Source organism: Strix aluco, chromosome Z (assembly GCF_031877795.1).
Source record: "Strix aluco isolate bStrAlu1 chromosome Z, bStrAlu1.hap1, whole genome shotgun sequence".
NCBI lineage: Eukaryota > Metazoa > Chordata > Aves > Strigiformes > Strigidae > Strix > Strix aluco.
This window is the reverse complement of record NC_133971.1, coordinates 15,106,206-15,126,687: the sequence shown is the minus strand read 5'-3', so window position 1 is coordinate 15,126,687 and position 20,482 is coordinate 15,106,206. Positions and strand designations below refer to the sequence as shown.

Genomic DNA, 20,482 nt, shown 5'->3' with positions numbered 1-20,482 from the left:
CAAACCTTAGAGCAGGCACAGGCAGCATTCCACACGGCACCAGTGCTCAAAGTTCAGATAAAAAGTGGGGGTGTTTCTTCCTGCTTAAAGGGAAATGTAAAGATAGATGCTGTATAGTAAGAGACAGATATTCCAGTCATAGGAGGTACTTGAAGTTATCCAGAGATGCAGAGATTTGCGAAGGGCATAAAGAAAATTAGTAGGAATGTACAGAGAAAACAGAGGAAAGATTAAGACTGAGCTGTAAGGAACTGAAAAATACAAACAAGGATCCTTACAAAAGGAGGGGAAATAGCTTATTAGTTCCAGTGTTAGTACAAAGAGGTAAAAAACCTGCAACAGCCACTGCAGGCAAGAGCTCTCCAAGTCATTTTCACAGCAGACATTTACATGATCTGATACACACACCCATGGCCAAATATTAACATCCACGACTAACATACACAGTCACTTTCAAACTCACCCTGCTCAACTTCACTAGCTCTGAAGACGTACACTTTCCATCTTCTAGCTTTAGCTATTTTACAGATTTTTTTCCAATATTAAAACCTGCCAATACAGTTCCCAACCCTGTTTCATAAAAAAATTCCTTCTTTTCTGCCTGCACAGAAGATGGGCAACACTAGGCCCATCTAAGCTTAAATCCCTTCTAAATCTTAGCAAAACACATGATCAGGAAAATCTACAGCACAAAATTATGATACAAAACTTTTCTTCCACTTTTAAAGTCAACCAACTTTTAACTGATACAATATTTTACTAGAAATCAATAGCAATTTGGAATAACTAACGTGCATTTAAGGATTTCAGTGTTTCTTTGGGTTTTTTTAACTCAAAAATCTGCAAACTGTATGGCTTCCTTGGCACCTATATTCTGACACTCAAGTAAATTCTGCTGGTTTTACTCTCTCATGAATTAAGGAAGGGAGGGGAAATCTTACTCCTTTAATGCATGCCAAAGTGAAATCATCCACAAATATATATCCACTATATTCTATGCATAAAAATAACATGGAATAATGGAAAGTGAGAGAGAGAAAGGAATACAAAGGACAGTTGTGCAGAGCTTTTACTTGGAAGTTCTCCATTTCTTCTGTAGAGTTTAGCCTTCAGTCACATGACTATTTGGAGCATACTTTAATTCTGGAATATTCAAAAATATATGAAACAGATGTACTAACCAAACCACAGTTTATGTGAACATATACGTACGAAAAAAATGAAAAAGCAGAGAAGAAAAACATATCCAGAACATCTCAGCAGGGATTCCAAGTAATCTTTTTCAGTTATTACTTATTTGACTAAGGCCATCTTACAACACCTGCAGCTTCTTCCAAATTCTTAACCCAGTCCAGACAACACTGCATGTGTCTTTCCCAAATGAATCAATGATAGATTTTCCCTATGTTTCTATATTGATTCATAGAAGCAAAGGCTGTCCACGACTGACAAAGTAAGTCTCTTGGAGAAGCATTATTTCTAAATAAATATGAAAGCTTTGTGTGAGACAGTTCTGTGTTCTTCCAAACAACATTTATCAATTACAAAGGAAATCTAAAAACTTAGTATATAAAATGTCAAATTTCAGTACATTTGCATTTGTTCTATTAAACAATTATTAAATAAATACTGAAATACAGAATTCTGAAAAGCTAAGTATTTCCATTTTGATCATTTTGTATGATCTTCTATGACGTAATGCACTGGGAGTGCATATAATATAATGACTGTGGAGTTCACAGTCCTGAGGGATATGCGACAGGCAGAGTCAGGACCCTGAATTTTAGGAAAGCAAACTTCCAGCTTCAAGTCAATGGGACCCCCTGGGAAACTGCTCTCAGGGACAAGGGAGCAGAAGAGAGCTGGCAGATCTTTCAGGACATTTTCCACAGAGTGCAAGAGCGCTCCATTCCCAGGTATAAGAAATCGGGAAAGAAAGGCAAGAGACCAGCATGGCTGAGTTGAGACCTGCTGGCCAACTAACAGGCAAGAAGGAAATGCACAGACAGTGGAACTGGGAACAGGTATCCTGGGAAGAGTATAGGGATGTTGCCTGGTTGTGTAGGGACGGGGTCAGGAAGGATGAGGTACAGCTGGAGCTGAACTTGGCAAAGGACGCAAAGAATAACAAGAAGGGCATCTACAGGTATGTCAGACAGAAAAGGAAGTCAAAGAAAGTATACAACAGACGAGGAAAAGCCTGAGGTACTCAACAACTTTTTTGCCTCAGTCTTCACTGGCAGCCTTGCTTCCCACATCTCTCAAATGGATGGACCTCAAAGCAGGGATTGGGGGAGCAAAGTCCCTCACACCGTAAGAGAAGATCAGGTTTGTGACTACCTAAGGAACCTGAACACAGATCAGTCTATGGGACCTGACAAGATGCATCCCACAGTCCTGAGGGAATTGGCTGATGTAGTTGCCAAGCCACTCTCCATGATATTTGAAGTCATGGAAGTTAGGTGAAGCCTCTGGAGACTGGAAAAGGGAAACACATTGCACCCATTTTTAAAATATAGAAGCACATGGAGGACAGGGAGGTGATTCGAGACAGCCAGCATGGCTTCACCAAGGGCAAGTCCTGCCTGACAAACCTAGTGGCCTTCTGTGATGGAGTGACTACATCAGTGGACAAGGGAAGAGCTACAGATGTCATCTATCTGGACTTCTGTAAGGCCTTTGACAAGGTCCCCCACAACATCCTTCTCTCTAAATTGGAGAGACATGGATTTGCTGGGTGGACTGTTCAGTGGATAATGAATTGGACAGATGATCACATCCAGAGAGTAGTGATCCAAAGCTCAATGTCCAGATGGAGATCAGTAACGAGTGGTCAGGGATCTATACTGGGACCAGTACTGTTTAATATCTTCTTCAGTGATATAGAGAGTGGGACAGAGTGCACCCTCGGCAAATCTTCAGGTGACATCAAACCGAGTGGTGCAGCTCACATGCCTGAGGGACAGGGTGCTATTCAGAGGGACCTGGACAAGCTCAAGAAGTGTTTAACCTCATGAGGTTCTACAAGGCCAAGTGCAAGGTCCTGCACATGGGTTGGGGCAAAACCTGGTATCAATACAGGCTGGGAGATGAATTGATTGAGAGCAGCCCTGCAGAGAAGGACTTGGGGGTACTGGTAGATGAAAAACTGGGTATGAGCTGGCAATATGCACTTGCAGCCCAGAAGGCCACCCCTGTCCTGGGCTGCATCAAAAGAAGCATGGCCAGCAGGTTGAGGGAGGTGATTCTGCCCCTCTGCTCCTGTGAGACCCCACCTGCAGTACCGCATCCACCTCTGGAGTCCTCATTACAGGAAAGATACAGACCTGTTGGAGCAGGTCCAGAGGAGGCCGCAAAAATGATCAGAGGGATGGAACACCTCTCCTGTGAGGACAGACTGAGAGAGTTGGGGTTGTCTAGCTTGGAGTTAAGAAGGCTCCAGGGAGACCTTATTGTGGCCTTTCAATACTTAAAGGGGGCTTAGAAGAAAGATGGCAACAGAATTTTCAGCAGGGCCTGTAGCAACAGGACAAGGGGTAATGGTTTTAAACTAAAAGAGGGTAGATTCAGACTGAATAGAAGGAAAAAAATTTTTACAATGATGGTGAAACACTGGAACAGGTTTCCTAGAGAGGTGGTAGAAGCCCCATCCCTGGAAACATTCAAGATCAGGTTGGACTTGGCTCTGAGCAGCCTGATATAGCTGAAGATGTCCCTCCTCACTGCAAGGATGTTGGACTAGGTGGCCTTTAAAGGTCCCTTCCAACCCAAACCATTCTATGATCCTATGAAATCAAGCTCTTCTAAGACAACATAGTACCAGATACTAAAAAATACTACTGCTCTACATGACAGAGTAAGTATATACCTACTCCACTGAATGATTCCTAGTGATACTAAAAGCAGTATTCTTCTTTTCCTCGCATATTCAAAGTTGAAGAGTTTGCTATAGAAGAAATTTAGGTTCTGAAAGAATAATGGCAATATACGAAAGAGATGCTCTATCAATCTCCTTTTTAAATGTTGGTTAAGAAACTAGTTGATCAGTAAATGGCATATGTTTGGCTATATCTTAATACTTACTACCTTTAATAGTTTTTGGTAATTTAATAGTACCCAATATATATGTAAATTCATGGTGGTAGTCTAAAACAACACACAGGACAAGGAAGAAATACTAAAAGTCATGCAAGGAAGAGTTGTGAATTAAAACAGAGAAAGCTTATTCACTCAAAGTTTTTCTTAAGCTTTTTTGCTATCACCAGCAGTGTTACATTAAAAGACAGTCTGCCACAGAAAGTGGAAGACATTTCACCATGTGGATACCTAAGACAGGCAATCAGGGAAATGGACAGAAACCCATACTTACCAGGTCCTAGTAAAATAAGGAAGGAGCAGATTCCTTCCCTCTCCTCAAGTTTCTGATACATTTCCGCTGTGCAGTACCTGAGCTCAGAATGATGAAAGCTTAAAAAGAAACTCAAACTCACATGGTTTTGTGACTTTTTTCCCCTTTTCTTGTTGTGCTACTGCATTAGGAGAGTTTATGACTTGTAAACAGCAACAACAGAAACACACTTCTAATCCTGAACCTCACAGCATCTAAAGTGATCCTACCCCTGTGCCACTGTCAGCTAGGCAGCACAATTCACTAACAGAGGATGAGTTACAGGGGATGATGGATTGAGGACAGATTTTCAACCACCTTTGTCTCACTGATCCAAAACAGCATGAACCACTAAACTGGATGATGGAAAATGTTGCTTCTTTCTCTCCTTTGTGTAATTCTGGCTTTGTTTTCCAATACTGAGTTTTTTATTTTTCTCTCTGATATTGTAATACTGCGTTTTAAAAATCAAATGCAATTCAATCTTGAATACTAGTGACCTTTAGGTTCCTTTAACCCACAACAAACTACACAATAACGGGTGTAAAAATAATGGGTGAAAAAGATGGCAGAAATAAGATGGCATATCCAATTCATCCACAGTTTAATTCTGTAAACATTTGTTACATGTTATATATCTAGTGCTCCTTTGAAGGGCTAGGGCTTTATGAGCAATCATGCTCTTATACTTAATCAGAACCATATGGAGGTCAGTGTGAGGGTCCATCCAACTGAAGCAGAACTGGAAAGTCTATTAAACGTTAACTGTGAAATTATTTCATATGTAACTTAGAGTTTAAGAAGCCAATTTAACAATGCTAGTGTCTTGGAGTTGTTGAAAACAGAGTATGTCAATGAAGTAACTCACACTAGCTACGATATTTCTACAAAGCAGATTTTTGAAGCTTGCAACTAAAAATAAGTAAGAGGAGCAACATGCAACACGCAAACAACCTCAAAGATAAACAAAAGACAGAAGATGGGACAAAACCCCATATCCCTATACCTTTCTTGCTGTTGCCTATTTCTGATGGGGAGACTACAGAAAAGCCAAACCCCAACAGTTCTGTTTAAAGTGCCGACACCTCTTTTCCATAATGCAGAACTGGTCATTGTGTGATTTTGTTTTAAATACTATTGAAATTATGGACGCATTCAACAGTTCGTAGTAGTAAAAAGCAAAGAAGGATAACTACAAGCAACATTACTACTATAGTTTAAAACCACCACAGTTATTTAGCAGACACAATACCAATACGTACCATTTAATATGTACTTATTTAAAAATGAAATGATGATATAAGCAGAAGACAAGTCTACATGCATAATTCTCGTACGCAGAAGTTTGGATGTAACACTAGAATCCATTGCCAGTATCAACAAAACAGGCAGGCTGTTAGCTGTTGTTTTTTAAAAAAAAAAAAAAACAACAAAACCTTTTTTAATTTTCTGTGTGAATTTAGTATATATGAAAGGGAACTAAATAGCACTTACTAGTGCCAGACACAATACAAGCAAGCACCAGACAGCTTCAATGCACAACTCTGTAAATGCATCTCATTTTTGACCTCCAGCATTCTTGTTGAAAGTCTAGGTCACAGAACAGGACTTCAGAGACCTTCCTTTGTGTGATTTAAGCTCATGGTTGTGACTCACAGTTAAACAGAGACCACTGTCGATAATAGTGGTAAAGGATCCCATTTGGGGAAAATTTCTCCCCTCTGATCTTCACAGCATGAATAATGCTTATTCTGTATGTGTTCCAAGTGCGGAACTCCCATTGAGGTTTCATTTTAAAAAAAAAAAGTACAGAATACACAGCAGAGATCTACACTGTGGATAAGAGACTCGCAGCATGAATTAGAGAATAACTTTGCCCTTAATTTGAACTCAAGTTCTTCCCAGCTTCCCCATACGGCATCTGAAAGATCCATTCGTTGCTGTGTGTTTCAATTACACTGCAAGTGTGAGAAATGCAAGTACATTCCCTCTGATGGCTAACACGAAACATATATCGCCAACGAAACAAACCAAAATAATTTGCTTAAGATCAGTTGATGAAAAAACACCTGTTGTATACTTCAGTCTGATTCTGTATACCCTCAGTGGAAAGAGTAACCTTGAAGGTTCAATATAAGCAGCAGAAAAGCCACTCCAGAAAGTGTCTTCAGAGTGCTGACGCATTATTATGTTTTCAGTGCTCAATACAGATTTTTTTTCTGTGTGTGATGGAAGAAGTACTGAGAGCCTTTCCATTAAAAGGACAACAGAAACACAAAGCTACACCTTCTACTACAAAATTCTGCTAATGTAATTCTTGTATGCTTTAAATACACCCATAGGGCTTTTATTTTCCATCAAGGGAACATAATACGTCTTCTGCATCAGAGCACCTTTTGCTGAGCAACTTTACTGAGCATTTACAGAGCAACTTTTACAGAGTTGTGCTAAGATAAATCAACTTCTACCTTTTTTTTCTAACTCACCAGAACTGTCTCTTTATTATTCTGACTTTTCTAAAGTGGAAAAAGAAAAAAAAAGGGAAATTTGATCTCATGGAAAAAAAATGCATTTGATGTACACAAGATTCCAATAGTTACAAATTTTGCCCTACAAAAGCTGCATGAACAATGCCCTTTTTCATCCTATTGAATTTTTTTTTTTTCTTCCCCTACCAGTACAGTTTTCATGATAGGAGCAATCCTAGAACAGACAGTTTCAGGCGACTGCTTTCATTGTAAGCAGTCTCAGTAATTAAATAGGTCTCAATAATTACAGACCCTGCTGTGTCAGGTCTATGCTACCATTTACCATCACCAAACACAAGAGAAACACAGAGGGAAATTTTAAGCTATGAACAGTGGGAATAACCTGACAAACTCTCCATGTCTGTAGTAAGCAAGTAAAATGAGATGTAGTCAAGAAAACTTTGGACTTGTCCCAGTGACAGAGCACTGAACCTGACCACTGATTTGGGTGTAGAAGATTCTGACACAAAGAATAATGGGTTCTTAAACACTATTATGGAGAACAAACTAATATAGTTTAATAGTAATCATAGTTTAAGACAACCATCTGAGAGCTGTGGGAAACTATTATATGTCGTTAACATGTAAAATGAGTTGTTTTCAGCATCCATCTCAGTGAGAAAAAATTTGCTAGGTTAACTATTAGCATGCTTAAGTCAAAGCCTCGCACAAAAATGGCCAGCTTGCAACTCTGGGCAAAATTCACTTCTGAGTTTCATTTACAAGTGAACTTCACTTTAAGCACTGGCTAAAAACAGCAAGAAAAACTCAAGATTCCACTTATGTTGGAATTTTTAAATACAAAGGGAAAAAAGAAGCATCTCTGGCACAAGGTCTCCCTGTGTTCAGGATCTCTGGTTTGGAGTGCTAGGTTTTTCACAGAAAAAGCAGGGTGGATGGGAAGGGGTTAATGCTAGAAGGAAGGGAAGATAAATAAACATTTCCTACAAAACATCTTTGGTTTTTTAAGATGGGGGAAAAATAATTAATATGTTGACTATCAACACTTTCTCAGACTTGATTTTGAAATTAATTTCCATCATAATATTTCTGCCTTTCATAATATATTCTCACAAATCAGTCTACATGTCTCATTACTATTATCTGCATCATATGGCAGAGAAGATATTCTTTTATTTCTAAAATATTTATTCTTACCACCCATACTTTAACGTGGAAAAAGCCTAAAAAAAGAGTAAAAGCCAACACTGGAGTACAGAACACCAACCACATGCACCTTTCACTATTTATGATTGACATGCAACAACTCTGACCAATGGAAGTACAGTGATCAGCCACAACCTTTGCCTGTATAACAAGCTGAAATAATCAAGAAACAGAAAAGTAATATTTGGGAATATATGGATCCAAATAACTAGTTTGATTGAAGGTGCTTGCAGCTAAGACACCTGTGCTTATTTCCTCTTACGAAGCAGCAGATGCTCAGACAGTAAATGCCCAGACACCTTCCTTGCTGGCAATGCACCAAACCACCCAGAACCTCCTGACAAGACCAATTAAAGCAAGTCTTCAGATCTATGACTGAGCAGGTTTACTAAAAAAATTTGACAACACAACCTCCAAAATTAGCACCTCTGACACCACAGCCAGAGAATAACTGCTCTAACCAATCTGTCCTTCAGTTGGCTTCAACAATCCGCAATTAAAAGTCTCTCTGAAGTCCCTTACCAGCAAAAGGGAAGGAGCAGGAGTTTATTCAGGGAGGAGATAAGATACTGCCCTTAAGGAACCAGTGAAAGTCAGATCCCTTGTTTCTACCAAAGCAGGAGCTAGAAGTAAGCAAAAAAAAAAAATCATTTTATTAGACAAAAGCCACAATATACTGGCTGGAAGGGGGGGGGGGGGGGGGGGGGGGCAGAAAGACTGAGAAAAAGTCTTTATTAGGGTAATATGAAATTTGGGGGGGAAAAAATCTACGGGGGTGAAAAAGACTGTATAAACATCAGTAAGTATGTCCAAAACAATCTGTGCTCTTATTAATCATAATTCTAAAATGATAAAAAGACCCTCTTTTGGAGCAAAAACAGTCATCACTGTCCATTATGGAAAGGATTTATGTGGTTTCCTCTTAGAAATGTAAACCAAGGCTTGAGAAGTTCTACATATTTTACTGCTCAAAGCCCTCTTATGGCAACTACCAGACACTACAGTGCTAATCCACACTTAAGAATTAAGAGACATACTGGAAGAAAGAGCGGTAAGGAGTTTTGCTCCAAAATTATTAATATATATTAATATATTAAAAAGCTGAAAGTAAATAAAGCAAGGGGCTGTAGCTTTAATACAGAACTGAAATTAGAGGTCAGATTCTTTTGCTCTAGTGTGCTAAGTTTCCACCAAAATTACTTGTAATATGTTGCTAAAACTATAAACACATGGTATTTACAGCAAATCCCTACTTCTTATCTCAAATCGTAGGTCTATATTTGAAGCAAAATTTGGACTCTAAGTCAGTGTTAATAGCACTGAGGTAAATTTGTACCACTTGAATGCTTTTTATGACCATTATTTATTTTAAATCAAGGCCCTCTTCAGGAAAGTTAGTAGTATAGCCTCTTCTGTTTCCTCAAAAGAAAAATAAATCCTACATCTCATTTTTTTTGATTTCAAGTGTACCCAAGCCAGTGCAGCAACCATTTTTATCTGTTTTGCTTGAACAGGCAACGACTTCATTTTCACCACTGATTTCATTAGCGTAGATTTACTTGTATTTACAGTATAAAAGGTGGTCCATAAAAGCAAATTCTAATTCGTATCACATCAGTCAAGACTTCTCAAGCTACTACTTGATACACAAATACAACCCCACATACCACTGAATTAGGTCATCTTTTTTTTTTCTTATTCATCTGTAGAAACAGCTTGTATATCTGTTCAAAAAGACACCAGAGATGTTGATTTACATGATATACTGATGGAGTCAAACTTGACCAGATTACTTCATTTGTGGCCCAGTGTCTCCATCAGGCCACTTTAAACAGGAACTGGAGTTCTTCTACACATTTTACAAGGCCCTCTTAAAATCCACAGTATTTCCCTTTGCCAGCTGGAATGTTTTCAAGGCAATCCTGGTTGAGCCATAACATATATAAATAGGAAGAAACACAAAAGAGTTTAATAAAAAGAAATCTATCATGAGAGCAAAGATTATATTATGTTCTAGAGTGTTTCAGTGAGCACTCACTAGAAAGAGATCTCTAATTTGGGCGTTGACACTTCACAGTGAAGGAATCAACCGGAAGACTATGTTTGTTGCAATGCACAATAGCAAATGATCACTTGTAAACTATTTTTTGGGGGGGAATTTTGAAGCAGTGAGAGATGCAAAGATCCAAGTGTGAATTTTGGACACAACTAAACTGGGAATAGTAATGAATCTAGTAATATCTACCATAAAAGCAGGGTCTTCACTTCTTTTTCCTCTACAGGTTTCCAACACCACAGTTATCAAGACACAGGTTTACAACAAAACAGAGTGCTTTTATGATCCTGTGTCTTAACTGTTATGCTGAGGAGACACATAGATACTGCTCATTAAAATTATGGACACACTTTACCCTTCCCTAGATTCTCTCTTGCAGTCTTCATTTAAATCCTTAAATTGATTCTTAACCCCACAACACAGGAAGAACTTTCCCGGAGAGAAGTCCTGATTGTAGAGGAAAATGTGTCTCTCTTGCCATACTAAGCAAGAGGGTCTCCCAGTCCCAGGAGAGCACTTGGGGCAGGGAGAGGGAGCACCACCTCCTCGAGGAGGCATGTCCTCAAGAACTGAAGGTAGTATCATACTATAAGTATATAACCATATTATAGCTACCAGTGCACACTACGACCCCCAATCACAAAGGACTTCAAAGCTGTGCAGAGATCTCACACAGCACAACTCTTAGCACAAGATGCTCAACTGCAGACCCTCTCGTGTTTCTTTTCAATCATGTTCTAATGACCATTTTAAAACACACCATCTGCAAAACCAATAAATAGATTTCACGGGGGGGGGGGGGGGGTGGGGGGTGCCTTTTTTCTTAATGCTTAATAGTTTCAGCGTTTGGTTTTTTTGGAAACTGGGTCTTTAATGTATGCAATGTTTTAGGCCTGTAAAGAATAGTTGTTTGAAGTGAAGAAAGAACACTGAAAAAACCCCAATCACTGCCCCCTGGTTTGCATGATCTAGGTTCAATTTCCCTGCACTTCAAGCATATTAAATTCCACTCCTGGAAGTTTAAAATGTCAATTAACTCAAGATAAGTCCCATTAGATAGGGCAGACACTGGATTTTCCTGACTGACTCTTGTTGAATTGTACCTGTAATTGATTGCAAGATAACTACTGTTAAAAGCAAGGTATACTGTCATAATTTGAAGAAAAAAAAAAAAAAGTTTAAAAACAAAAAAATTAATTTGCCTTTTTAATTCAGTCATACCCTGTAATTCCAGCTCAGATGTCTTTAGTTTTATTCCACAATGTATTGAACAAACATCACTGAAATAACTCTACTAGGACCCCATCAGCAAAGACTGGATTTTTTCCATATGGAATAAATATTGGTATCATTTTCCATACGGCTTTGCTTACTTTCAGTTCTAAATATGAAAACATTGTAAACAGAAACAGGCATAGAAGAGTTATCGAATCCTCTTAGAGCCAAAACCTGGACACAAACGTAACACCATAAGGCAAACAGGTTTGGACTCAAAATGAAATTCCATGATTCCAAGTGCTATAGGAAGCAGCTGCTAAACTCAAAACACATCACCTGCATTTTCATCAAACCTTGGGGTTTGAGGTTTTGATGTTGTTGCTATTGTTGTAGGGTTTTCTTTGAAGTTCACAGAAAATTAATTTGCCATTTTGACAACCCTAAAACGTAAAGCCTGGGCAAAAAGCAACTGTAAGCGTTGAAAGGCTACTTCACACTCCCAACCAAACAAGAACAACTGTGTTCATGAAATCCAGCCAAGCAACTGTATTACAAAAAGATTGTTTCATTCCTAATCTGGAAACAAAGGCGACTGCTTTGTAATGTATTATTTGAATTACCCTAATAATCTAGAAACCAGATCACATGCTAGTACGTACAAAAACTTAGCCTGTAATTTGGCAGCCTAGACTGTATCATCACGTATTAAGCTTTTTTATTAACAGACTTTTGCTTCACGGGAGTAAAGTGCCAGTGAAATACTTCAAGCAAGACAAAAATTACATGTTACATGAAAGCAAGGGAAAGAAAAGAGTTTTGGCTTCAAACTGTTTGCTGTCTGGCTGCTCATGTTTCATGCAACATGTGGCAATTTATAGACTGATCAGACAGCTACCCATAGCTCAGGACAAATTAATTTGGTAGATCACTCTCATTAAGGATTCAATTCTGACAGATATGCGGTAACCACAGTGGCAAGTAAGACACCTCCAATTTCACTGCACTCCTGTTTTTACAATGTTGTTTTTACTCCAATAGGAGTAGCCCCTATTTGCACAGACACTTCTTCAGAGTTGTTTTTGTCATGCTTGAGAAAGCAGTAAGAGGGGGGAGAGAAACTGCTCCTTCTCGTATAAAGTCCTGTTTCACTTTCATTGCTCTTCTGCAGTTAGAAAATACATGGAAGAAGGAGAGAGCGGCCAGATGTCTCTGCAGTTAGCTTGTTAGACACTGTATCAAAGTTATTACTGAAAGATTATTTAAATGAACTTACCAGTAGAGAAAATAAGAACTGTGTTGTCCCAAAGACCGTATCTTTTCAGAGCATCAGTAAGATTTCCTACAGCTTCATCCATAAGAGTCACCATCCCTGCATAATGGCGCCTCTTTACATCTTTAATGGATGAATATGGTTTCAAGTATTCTTCAGGGACCTCAAGAGGTTCATGGACAGACTGAAAAGCAAGATAGAGAAAGAGGGGCTGGGGTGGAAGGGATAGAGTGGGAATTAGTTGAACACAGAGTACTAAATACAAAAGTTACTGCAGCAAAAGCAGCCCTGATTCATCAACAGCTGCAGACACTGCATTTTGATTTCTTTTACACATCTCTCTTCCAATCCCTAAATATAAACTAATAAAACTTTCATAAAGGACTTTTGAAGCTGTGGAAAAACATCAGGTGTATTTTTTCTTCATAACACCATTGTTAACAGTTTTCTTTCTATGAAACTTTGCCCATTAAACTTTCCATTTGCTTTTTAGAAGAGCAAACTACATGCTAAATAATTTCTATAAATTCATTACTTGTATTATTAAAAAAGAAGTGGAGAAGGGTAGCAGGCCAGGGCTGCGCAGCCAAAGCTGATTCTGACAGCAGACAAGGCAAGTCTTACCAGCACTACTTCTCACATTTATCTCTATGCACCCTGCTGAATAGCACTGAGTTACAGCTCAAGCACAGGTCTCTCCATTAATATTTCATTAACTTTTGTTAAACATTCTTTAGACTTGAAGTTATCAAAGTAACAGCTGCTGACTGTACCTTCTCCGTTTTGTGATTGGCTATAAGATCTACAGCTCTTTCTGTGAATAAATTAGTGGAGTACATATTTTTAAACCCAGTTGCAACTTCTTCTCCATCTCGAAAGTCCAGAGCACAGCGTGTTACGTTCTTTGCTTTGATGAGGACGCAACGGTCATGAGAATAATAATCCTCACTCCCCAGAAGATAGCCTAGAACAGGAAAAGTTGTCAAATAAGCAGGCCAACAACATGTCACAGAAACAGATACATCAGGGGGAAAAAAGGTAAAAAATAAATATCAAAATGTTAGTGGTTTTGAGCTGAAACAGTCATTCAATATTTGACTGTCTATAGTGACACCCCATGACAGGTCTAAGTAGCTCAACATTTAATTCTTCACAGACTTTTTATTGCCAATGCAAGTAGTAATTTCAAAACATATGAACCATCTTGAAAGCAGTTCAATGACTTTACAACTTGATATCAAAGACATTAACATTAAACTAATGCACTGATAGCAAAGGCAGTGACCTATCTGTGTAATACTCTGATTTTTAGCTAGTATGATTTTGTGTATTTGTATTTTCACATACGACTTCTGTCTCTATTAGAAAGTTTGGAATTTTAAAAATTTATTTATTCAAAAACATCCAAGTAAAAAGCATTTCTTATGTCAGCTGTAAAGTAATTGCTGATGCACTGCTGACACCAACTGGTGAAAAAAAGACACTATTATTTAAAGATACCCAAAAGAAACAAACTATACAAAAATTCTACAGGTATAGAGTTGCTCCTATCAAGGGCTATCCTGTTAAGCATGGAGTGCCTTTGTTTTTTATCGATCAGAAACAAAACTCTTAAAAGTCATTTGAATCTCAGTAATTATTTTTAAATTACATTTCAGATTTATCCCCCAATACCCTGAAAAAACAGATGAATCTGCAAAAATATATTCTTAAGTTCTGCAAAATCAAACTAAAACTGGGGACAAAAATCCAAAATGGAGGAATTTCACTTGAATTTTTATTCAGCAGCTTCAACTACATTTACTTGTGCAAAAAAGTAGGTATAGAAAGAATGAAGTTCTGTTTTAAATACAATATAAACTTCTAATATGTTTTTATGAGGAAAAAAACGGCTTTTCTTTCAAAGCATAAAGACTGATTTTGTGGGTAAACTGCCTACATCCATGTACTCAGAGCCGCAAGTTGCATTTTTCCAGTTTGAGCGCCCGCTTGGGGACACACTGCATCAAGTGTGCCAAAGAATCAAATGTCCCTAATTGCAATAAATGCCTACTGGAATAACATGAACATTATAGGACATTAAACTCCTACATTCTCTGAAAAATAATATCACACGAGGCACCCAACGACCATACCAGAGCCAGCCTGTATTAAGGCTCCTTCATTGAGCTCACTTGGTCCCAGGGTGACATTTCATGAGGAGTGCCAGCCTATCTACATCTATACCGTCAAAAAGATCCCAAGCTCCTGTGAAGAGATGGGAGGAGGCCTATTTTGAGCAACGAGCTGTTATATTCTGATCCATATATATTAGCTTAATTCAGTTGTGAAACCATGGCCCCAAGCTCTCCAAAGAGTCAAAGGAGATAAACAATCTAAGGGAACAGTTCTTCCCACCTAAAGTTTGGATCCACATTGTCTATTGCACGTAGCACAGCCAGGCTCTTTAAGTACCTAAGGTTAGAGAAGAGGAATGCAGGCTTCTGTATCTCACTTTCTCAGCTGTAGAAGTGAGCAGCAGTACTATCAACAGCTTGCAAAGTTATTTTAAAGTCAATGAACTGTTTTGAAATTCTCCATTCAATGAAAGTGTCTTAAAAACAACCCAGTGGAGATGGACCTCTTTGCGTTCAGTACAATGCAGAATGAGATGTATTGCAGACAGCCCCACTCACGTAACATCTGTGACACTTGTGCAAAACTAGTAAATGTCAAATCAGTTTTGGGACAGGAGCCTTTGCAAGAGGAAAAATAAACAATGTGTAGCTATAAGTTGTCACACCTGGACAATCTAATTCTGGCATTATTTTTTTAGCCTGAGGGTTTGACTTCATAACTTGCAAGTTCCTGCAACAGACCTTCTGGATACTGTTTTATAGAGGCTCTCACACCATCTTCCTTGCCACAGGCCCTGGAAAACCTATGCTACTCTATTCACAAAGCATGAACATAGTGTGGTATGATGTCTGTTTCTCTCTTAAACGTACCAGCTTTTAGAAGTGTAACATTATTTGCAGAGCAAGCCATGTCTACTGTCTGGTCTAACACAAAACGTTCAGATTAAAGACGCTTATAAAAACAAACCAATCACTACACCTTAAACCTTCTAACTATCATGGAACCAAATTAAATGCAGTTCATAACAGAGCAACTCAATAATTACAATATTTTCTTCAATAACTTGTAAGGCTTTGACATGCATTTAAGGCCTTATCTTATTTAAACAGTTGCACTTTGGAAATATGCATGCCCAGGTATTGATTTATTTATACACTACTAGTAAATCTGCTGTTCTTAAAAGAATGGGTCAGTTTCCCATAATTTTTAACACAGCATTTATTGCCCATGTTAAATCTAACCATTACCAAAGTAAGTGTCAAATCCTCTGCGTGTTGGAAGGCATTCTTTTCTGTACATCCCTAAATGCCACTTTCCCACCATATGAGTAACGTATCCTGCCTCTTGAAGTAGCTCTGGGAGGAGTTTCTCATCCAGTGGCACACAGCTGGGCTGGCATGGCCAAATTATCTGGTGTTGTAAGCCTGTGTGGATCTAGAAGAGAAAAGAAAGATGAGGGATTAGTTATAATGCAGCAATGTATTCCCATAGATTACTTTATAAGCAGGTGCAAAAAGAAACACAGCTACACCAGATGCTAGCATTAGTTTTAAGGGGCTCCTGCTTTTACCAATGTGGCACCCAGAAAGATGAGGAAGCCACAGGGGGAGGGCAGGGGTAGCATGGAGGAAGACAAGGAAACAGCACCACAGGGGCTAACAAGACCTTTCCAGGTATAAATCAACCCCAATTTAAAAAAAGTGCCTTTTCTGTTTTCATCTGAAAATCTAATAGGTAACAATTACCATTATGGTCTGTTTGAAGGCTAGGTACAACATCTCAACATGGAGAGAGATTTTAGATGGGATGGAGATGGACAAAAAGGTGCATGGCAGGTGAAGCTACCAAGCTCTTGCCTGTATCACAGAACAGTCACTGGAGGAAAGCATGATCAAAGGTAAGAAAGCCATTTTTGCATTACTCTTCTAAATGGACATTATATATAAATATTTATACATTTATTTGCATAAAATGAGTGCGAGCACTATAAAAACAAAGGAACATTTGGATACTGGGGGTGACACAAGTTTTAAACACTGACCTTTAGATCTGACCTTTAACAGTTCCACATAAGTTGCTGATTTTAACAAGTGGTGAATTTTGTATATCTTTACAAAACCATGACTGACAACAATACTGCAAGTAGTATATTTTGCTCAATTCAAGGAACCTCTTCAATTACTGTGTACTAGAAGCTGACTTTTGTCAACTCCCTTATCTCCTCCAGAAAAAAAACAGGCACTACCCTAAACCTAGGCCAGCAAACATACACATACAAGTATAAATACCTGGTTTATTTACTAAATATTTATAGTAAACTGTCTCCATCAAAGCACAAAATCTCTAAGACCTCCTAGAGCACAAGACACCAGATTTTAAAACTCCACTAAGTACTCTATTGTAGCAAGTGGCATAGCTAATTTTTAGAACATCATTTTAGCAACACTTTTCATTGACTTTTAAACCAAATAAGCCCTGATCTTCAGCAAGTAAGAGTCTACTTACAAAGGGCCTACTAGTTACTAATTATCTTTGAAAGAGGAGCTGGAAAAAAGAAGGAGTTTTTTTTGTAAATGCAGTATTACAAGAAAGATTAATAATATAGTGAAAGACACAAGCTAGCAAAGCATTCCAAATTCTTCCACTGCCTCTAGAAAGCAAAAAAAAAGGGGAGGGAAACAATAATAATAAAAAAACCCCAAACCTATAGCTTTCATAAACCAATACCTTTGCTCTTCTTTCTTTACGGACTACAAGGTGACTATCAAAATTCCAGCTCCACACAGGACCAGATTTAGGTTACTTTCTTAAATCTCTGAGCAATTACTAATCATATCAATGGGTAAAACAAAACAAAATCCTACATATTTGATACATAATTATTTCCTGCACAGAGTGTCTTTGAAATTTTATAAAAAAATTTCTTCCATTTTCATAGAATCATAGAATGGTTTGGGTTGGAAGGGACCTTAAAGATCATCCAGTTGCAGCCCCCCTGCCATGGGCAGGGACACCTTCCACTGGATCAGGTTGATCAAAGTCCTGTCCAACCTGACCTAGAAAATAATGTTTTCTAATATTATTGTACTCATTTGTAACAAGGTCAACACAAAGATGATTAAATTACTAAGTCAGAAGCATACAATGAATTTAAATGAACTATGACCATTTCCAATTTCCACTTTTAAGATCAGATGCAGCAATGTCCATTTCTAATAAGCATGTTCAGAGTATGAACTGTATTCTAGAAATAGTCATAATGAAGAAATGTTTTAGGTTATTTAATAAAACAATTTGAAGAGCTGGTAAAGAAAAAGTCAATTACATCTTCCTATTCATTGATTCTTGGAGTTTCTAGGAACAGAACAAACGTTGCTTGGAAAGAGTACGTATCACCTAGAACAGCCTTCCCGCAACAACAAGAGATAACATCCACTAATACAGGATGACATTTATTTTCATTCTGAACAGTTTCTTTGACAAATCACTATGGTTAACATGCTGTGCAGGGCTTTTTGTGAAAGAGGGGAAGTTTCTGAAATACACTTAACCCTTTGTGAAAATACTCTTTCTGTCCATGCTGTATTCTTCTTCCCCCCCTTCTCTGCCAAAATTGCAATAAGGGGGGGAAGGGGGAGAAGTACATCAGTATGATAAAGTCCAATTCTTACACCAGTGCAACAGAAAAGAACGGGAAAAATCATGACTATGACTACAAAGCAGCTAGACACCCAGACTAACCATCAAGGGGCGCATAAATGTCTACCCCCTGTGGTATCATACGAAGGAGAATGTACAGGTTAGGACGTGTTGAAACACTGCACTGGAAAAGATGCTGCACAAACTGAACACGTGGTGCTGACCCGCTTCTGGCTGCACCTTGACTGTGTGTCTGTCCAGATGTACCAGATGACTTGGACAGAGATATTTTTAACAATACACTGCCACGCCTGTTGACCCAACTGAAGCATAGAGAGAACTTGGGCTTTCCTGAAGCAGAACAACTTGCACTAAACCTACCTCTAGTTCATTCCCGAGCTAGCACGCCAAAAGTAAGCGAAGTAAGTTTGCACAGAAACGCGATCGGGTTTCACACAGCAGCCTTCTTCCAAGCGCATCTTTACATGAGATACAAGGAGGCCAAACTGTTCCACAGTGCTGCTAAGATCAAGCAGGACAGCAGGATCCCACCAGTCACCCGCCGACACTCCGCGGAGGGCGGCGAGAAGCGACCGGGAAGGCGTCGCCGCCGCCGGCGAGGGATGGCGGGAGCCTCCCGCCGCGCCGCGGCAACAACTCCGGGGCTGCGTGCCCCCGGGCGTCTCCCTCGCCCCGCGCCCTACCTGGTAGCGGCCGCTGAGGAGCTGGCTGCGGGAGGGGGTGCAGAGCGGCTGGGTGTAGTACCGCTCCAGCCGCACGCCGCCCGCCCCCAGCGCATCCAGCCGCGGCGTGCGGATGGCCGAGCCGTGCCAGCCCACGTCGCCCCAGCCCAGGTCGTCGGCCAGCACCAGCACCAGGTGCGGGGCGGGCGGCCGCGCCGCCGCCCGCCGCGGCGGGCAGAGCAGCGGGCAGAGGAGCGGGCAGAGGAGCAGGCGGAGGAGCAGGCGGAGCGGCGCAGGGACGCCCTGCCGTCGCGCCATCCTCGCCACCAGGAACTGGGCCGCGGAGACCGCCTGGGGGACGGGCCGCGCCGGCGCCCGGCTCCTCCCGCCGGGCGGGCCGGGCTGAGGGGGCGTGGGGCGCGCCCGGCCGCGGGCACCGCCCGGCGGGGCTGGGCTGGGCCGGGCTGGGCGGCCCCGGCCCCGGCCCCGAACCCCTGGGGCCGGCACGGCCGGGCGCCGGCGGTCCCGCTGCGGGGGCAAGCGGCGCGGCTCTCGGCCGATTAGTTTCGAAATGAGCTTCAAAAAGAGATTGTAAAGGTGCCGCCGGTGTTAGCAGAGTGTCCAGCTCAGCCGTGCTGGAGAGCCCGTGCGATTTTGTCTTTTAACTCCCACATTAAACACTCAATTTAAACCGTGGAGCCTGCCTTTCCCCGGGGGACCAGGGAACTATTTGCGAGCTGGTGTTTCCGAAGAAGCCAATAAAACAGTTTTGAGTAGAGGGGACAATGGATTCTGGTACAAGTAACTGGACTGTTCCTTCTGTCTTCACACGTGAGACCATAGCAGCTCATCCACATTTAATACTGCCAACAGTTTATTCTGTGCATAAGCAAAGTGGGGCAGCTGCAACGCAGCCATGGCCTCGCTGCTTGCCAACCTGGGCTACAGCCAGGGAAAAACAACGTGCCACCATCACTGAAGATGAAGCTGAGTTGTGCGAGATGGCAATTGTTCTGTAGGCGAAACTGCATGGCCCCTCTCCTGCCATCAGCAGCTGCTCCTCTCGTCCCCACCCGTCTGCCCCTTCTGCAAAATCATAAGCGACCCAGTGCTTTTTTCTCTTCATTTGGTCCATATGGATGAGAAGCCTTGGTCTAGGTCTGGCTGTAAGATGGTGCTTGTGACTGTTACTCTGCAGGAAGTGAAGCAACCTAGAAGCAGAAATAACAGCTACGTCAACAGGGCTGTTTCTTCAAACCATGTAATCTTCTAAAGCAATATTGTAACGACCACTATCTTAGTTACAATCTTGATGTAAAATCTAAGGCTGTGAAAGGACAGAAATAGCTGTCAACTCTGATCAATTTTGTTCGTCCACGGAATACGTATAAATTTCAGTGCCCAGTTAAAGGTCAA

General features: G+C 40.3%; 1 protein-coding gene across 1 annotated transcript in view; it reads right to left on the bottom strand.

The window, feature by feature from the left end:
- ARSB (arylsulfatase B) overlaps positions 1-19,384 on the bottom strand; it is a 69,618-nt gene extending 50,234 nt beyond the window's left edge. The window contains exons 1-4 of the mRNA XM_074812196.1: positions 19,088-19,384; positions 15,992-16,178; positions 13,400-13,590; positions 12,630-12,837 (exon numbers count right to left, since the gene is read on the bottom strand). Coding sequence (XP_074668297.1) covers positions 12,630-12,837; positions 13,400-13,590; positions 15,992-16,178; positions 19,088-19,384 — 883 coding nt within the window. The remainder of the gene's footprint in view (positions 1-12,629; positions 12,838-13,399; positions 13,591-15,991; positions 16,179-19,087) is intronic.
- Between the last annotated feature and the right edge of the window lie 1,098 nt (positions 19,385-20,482).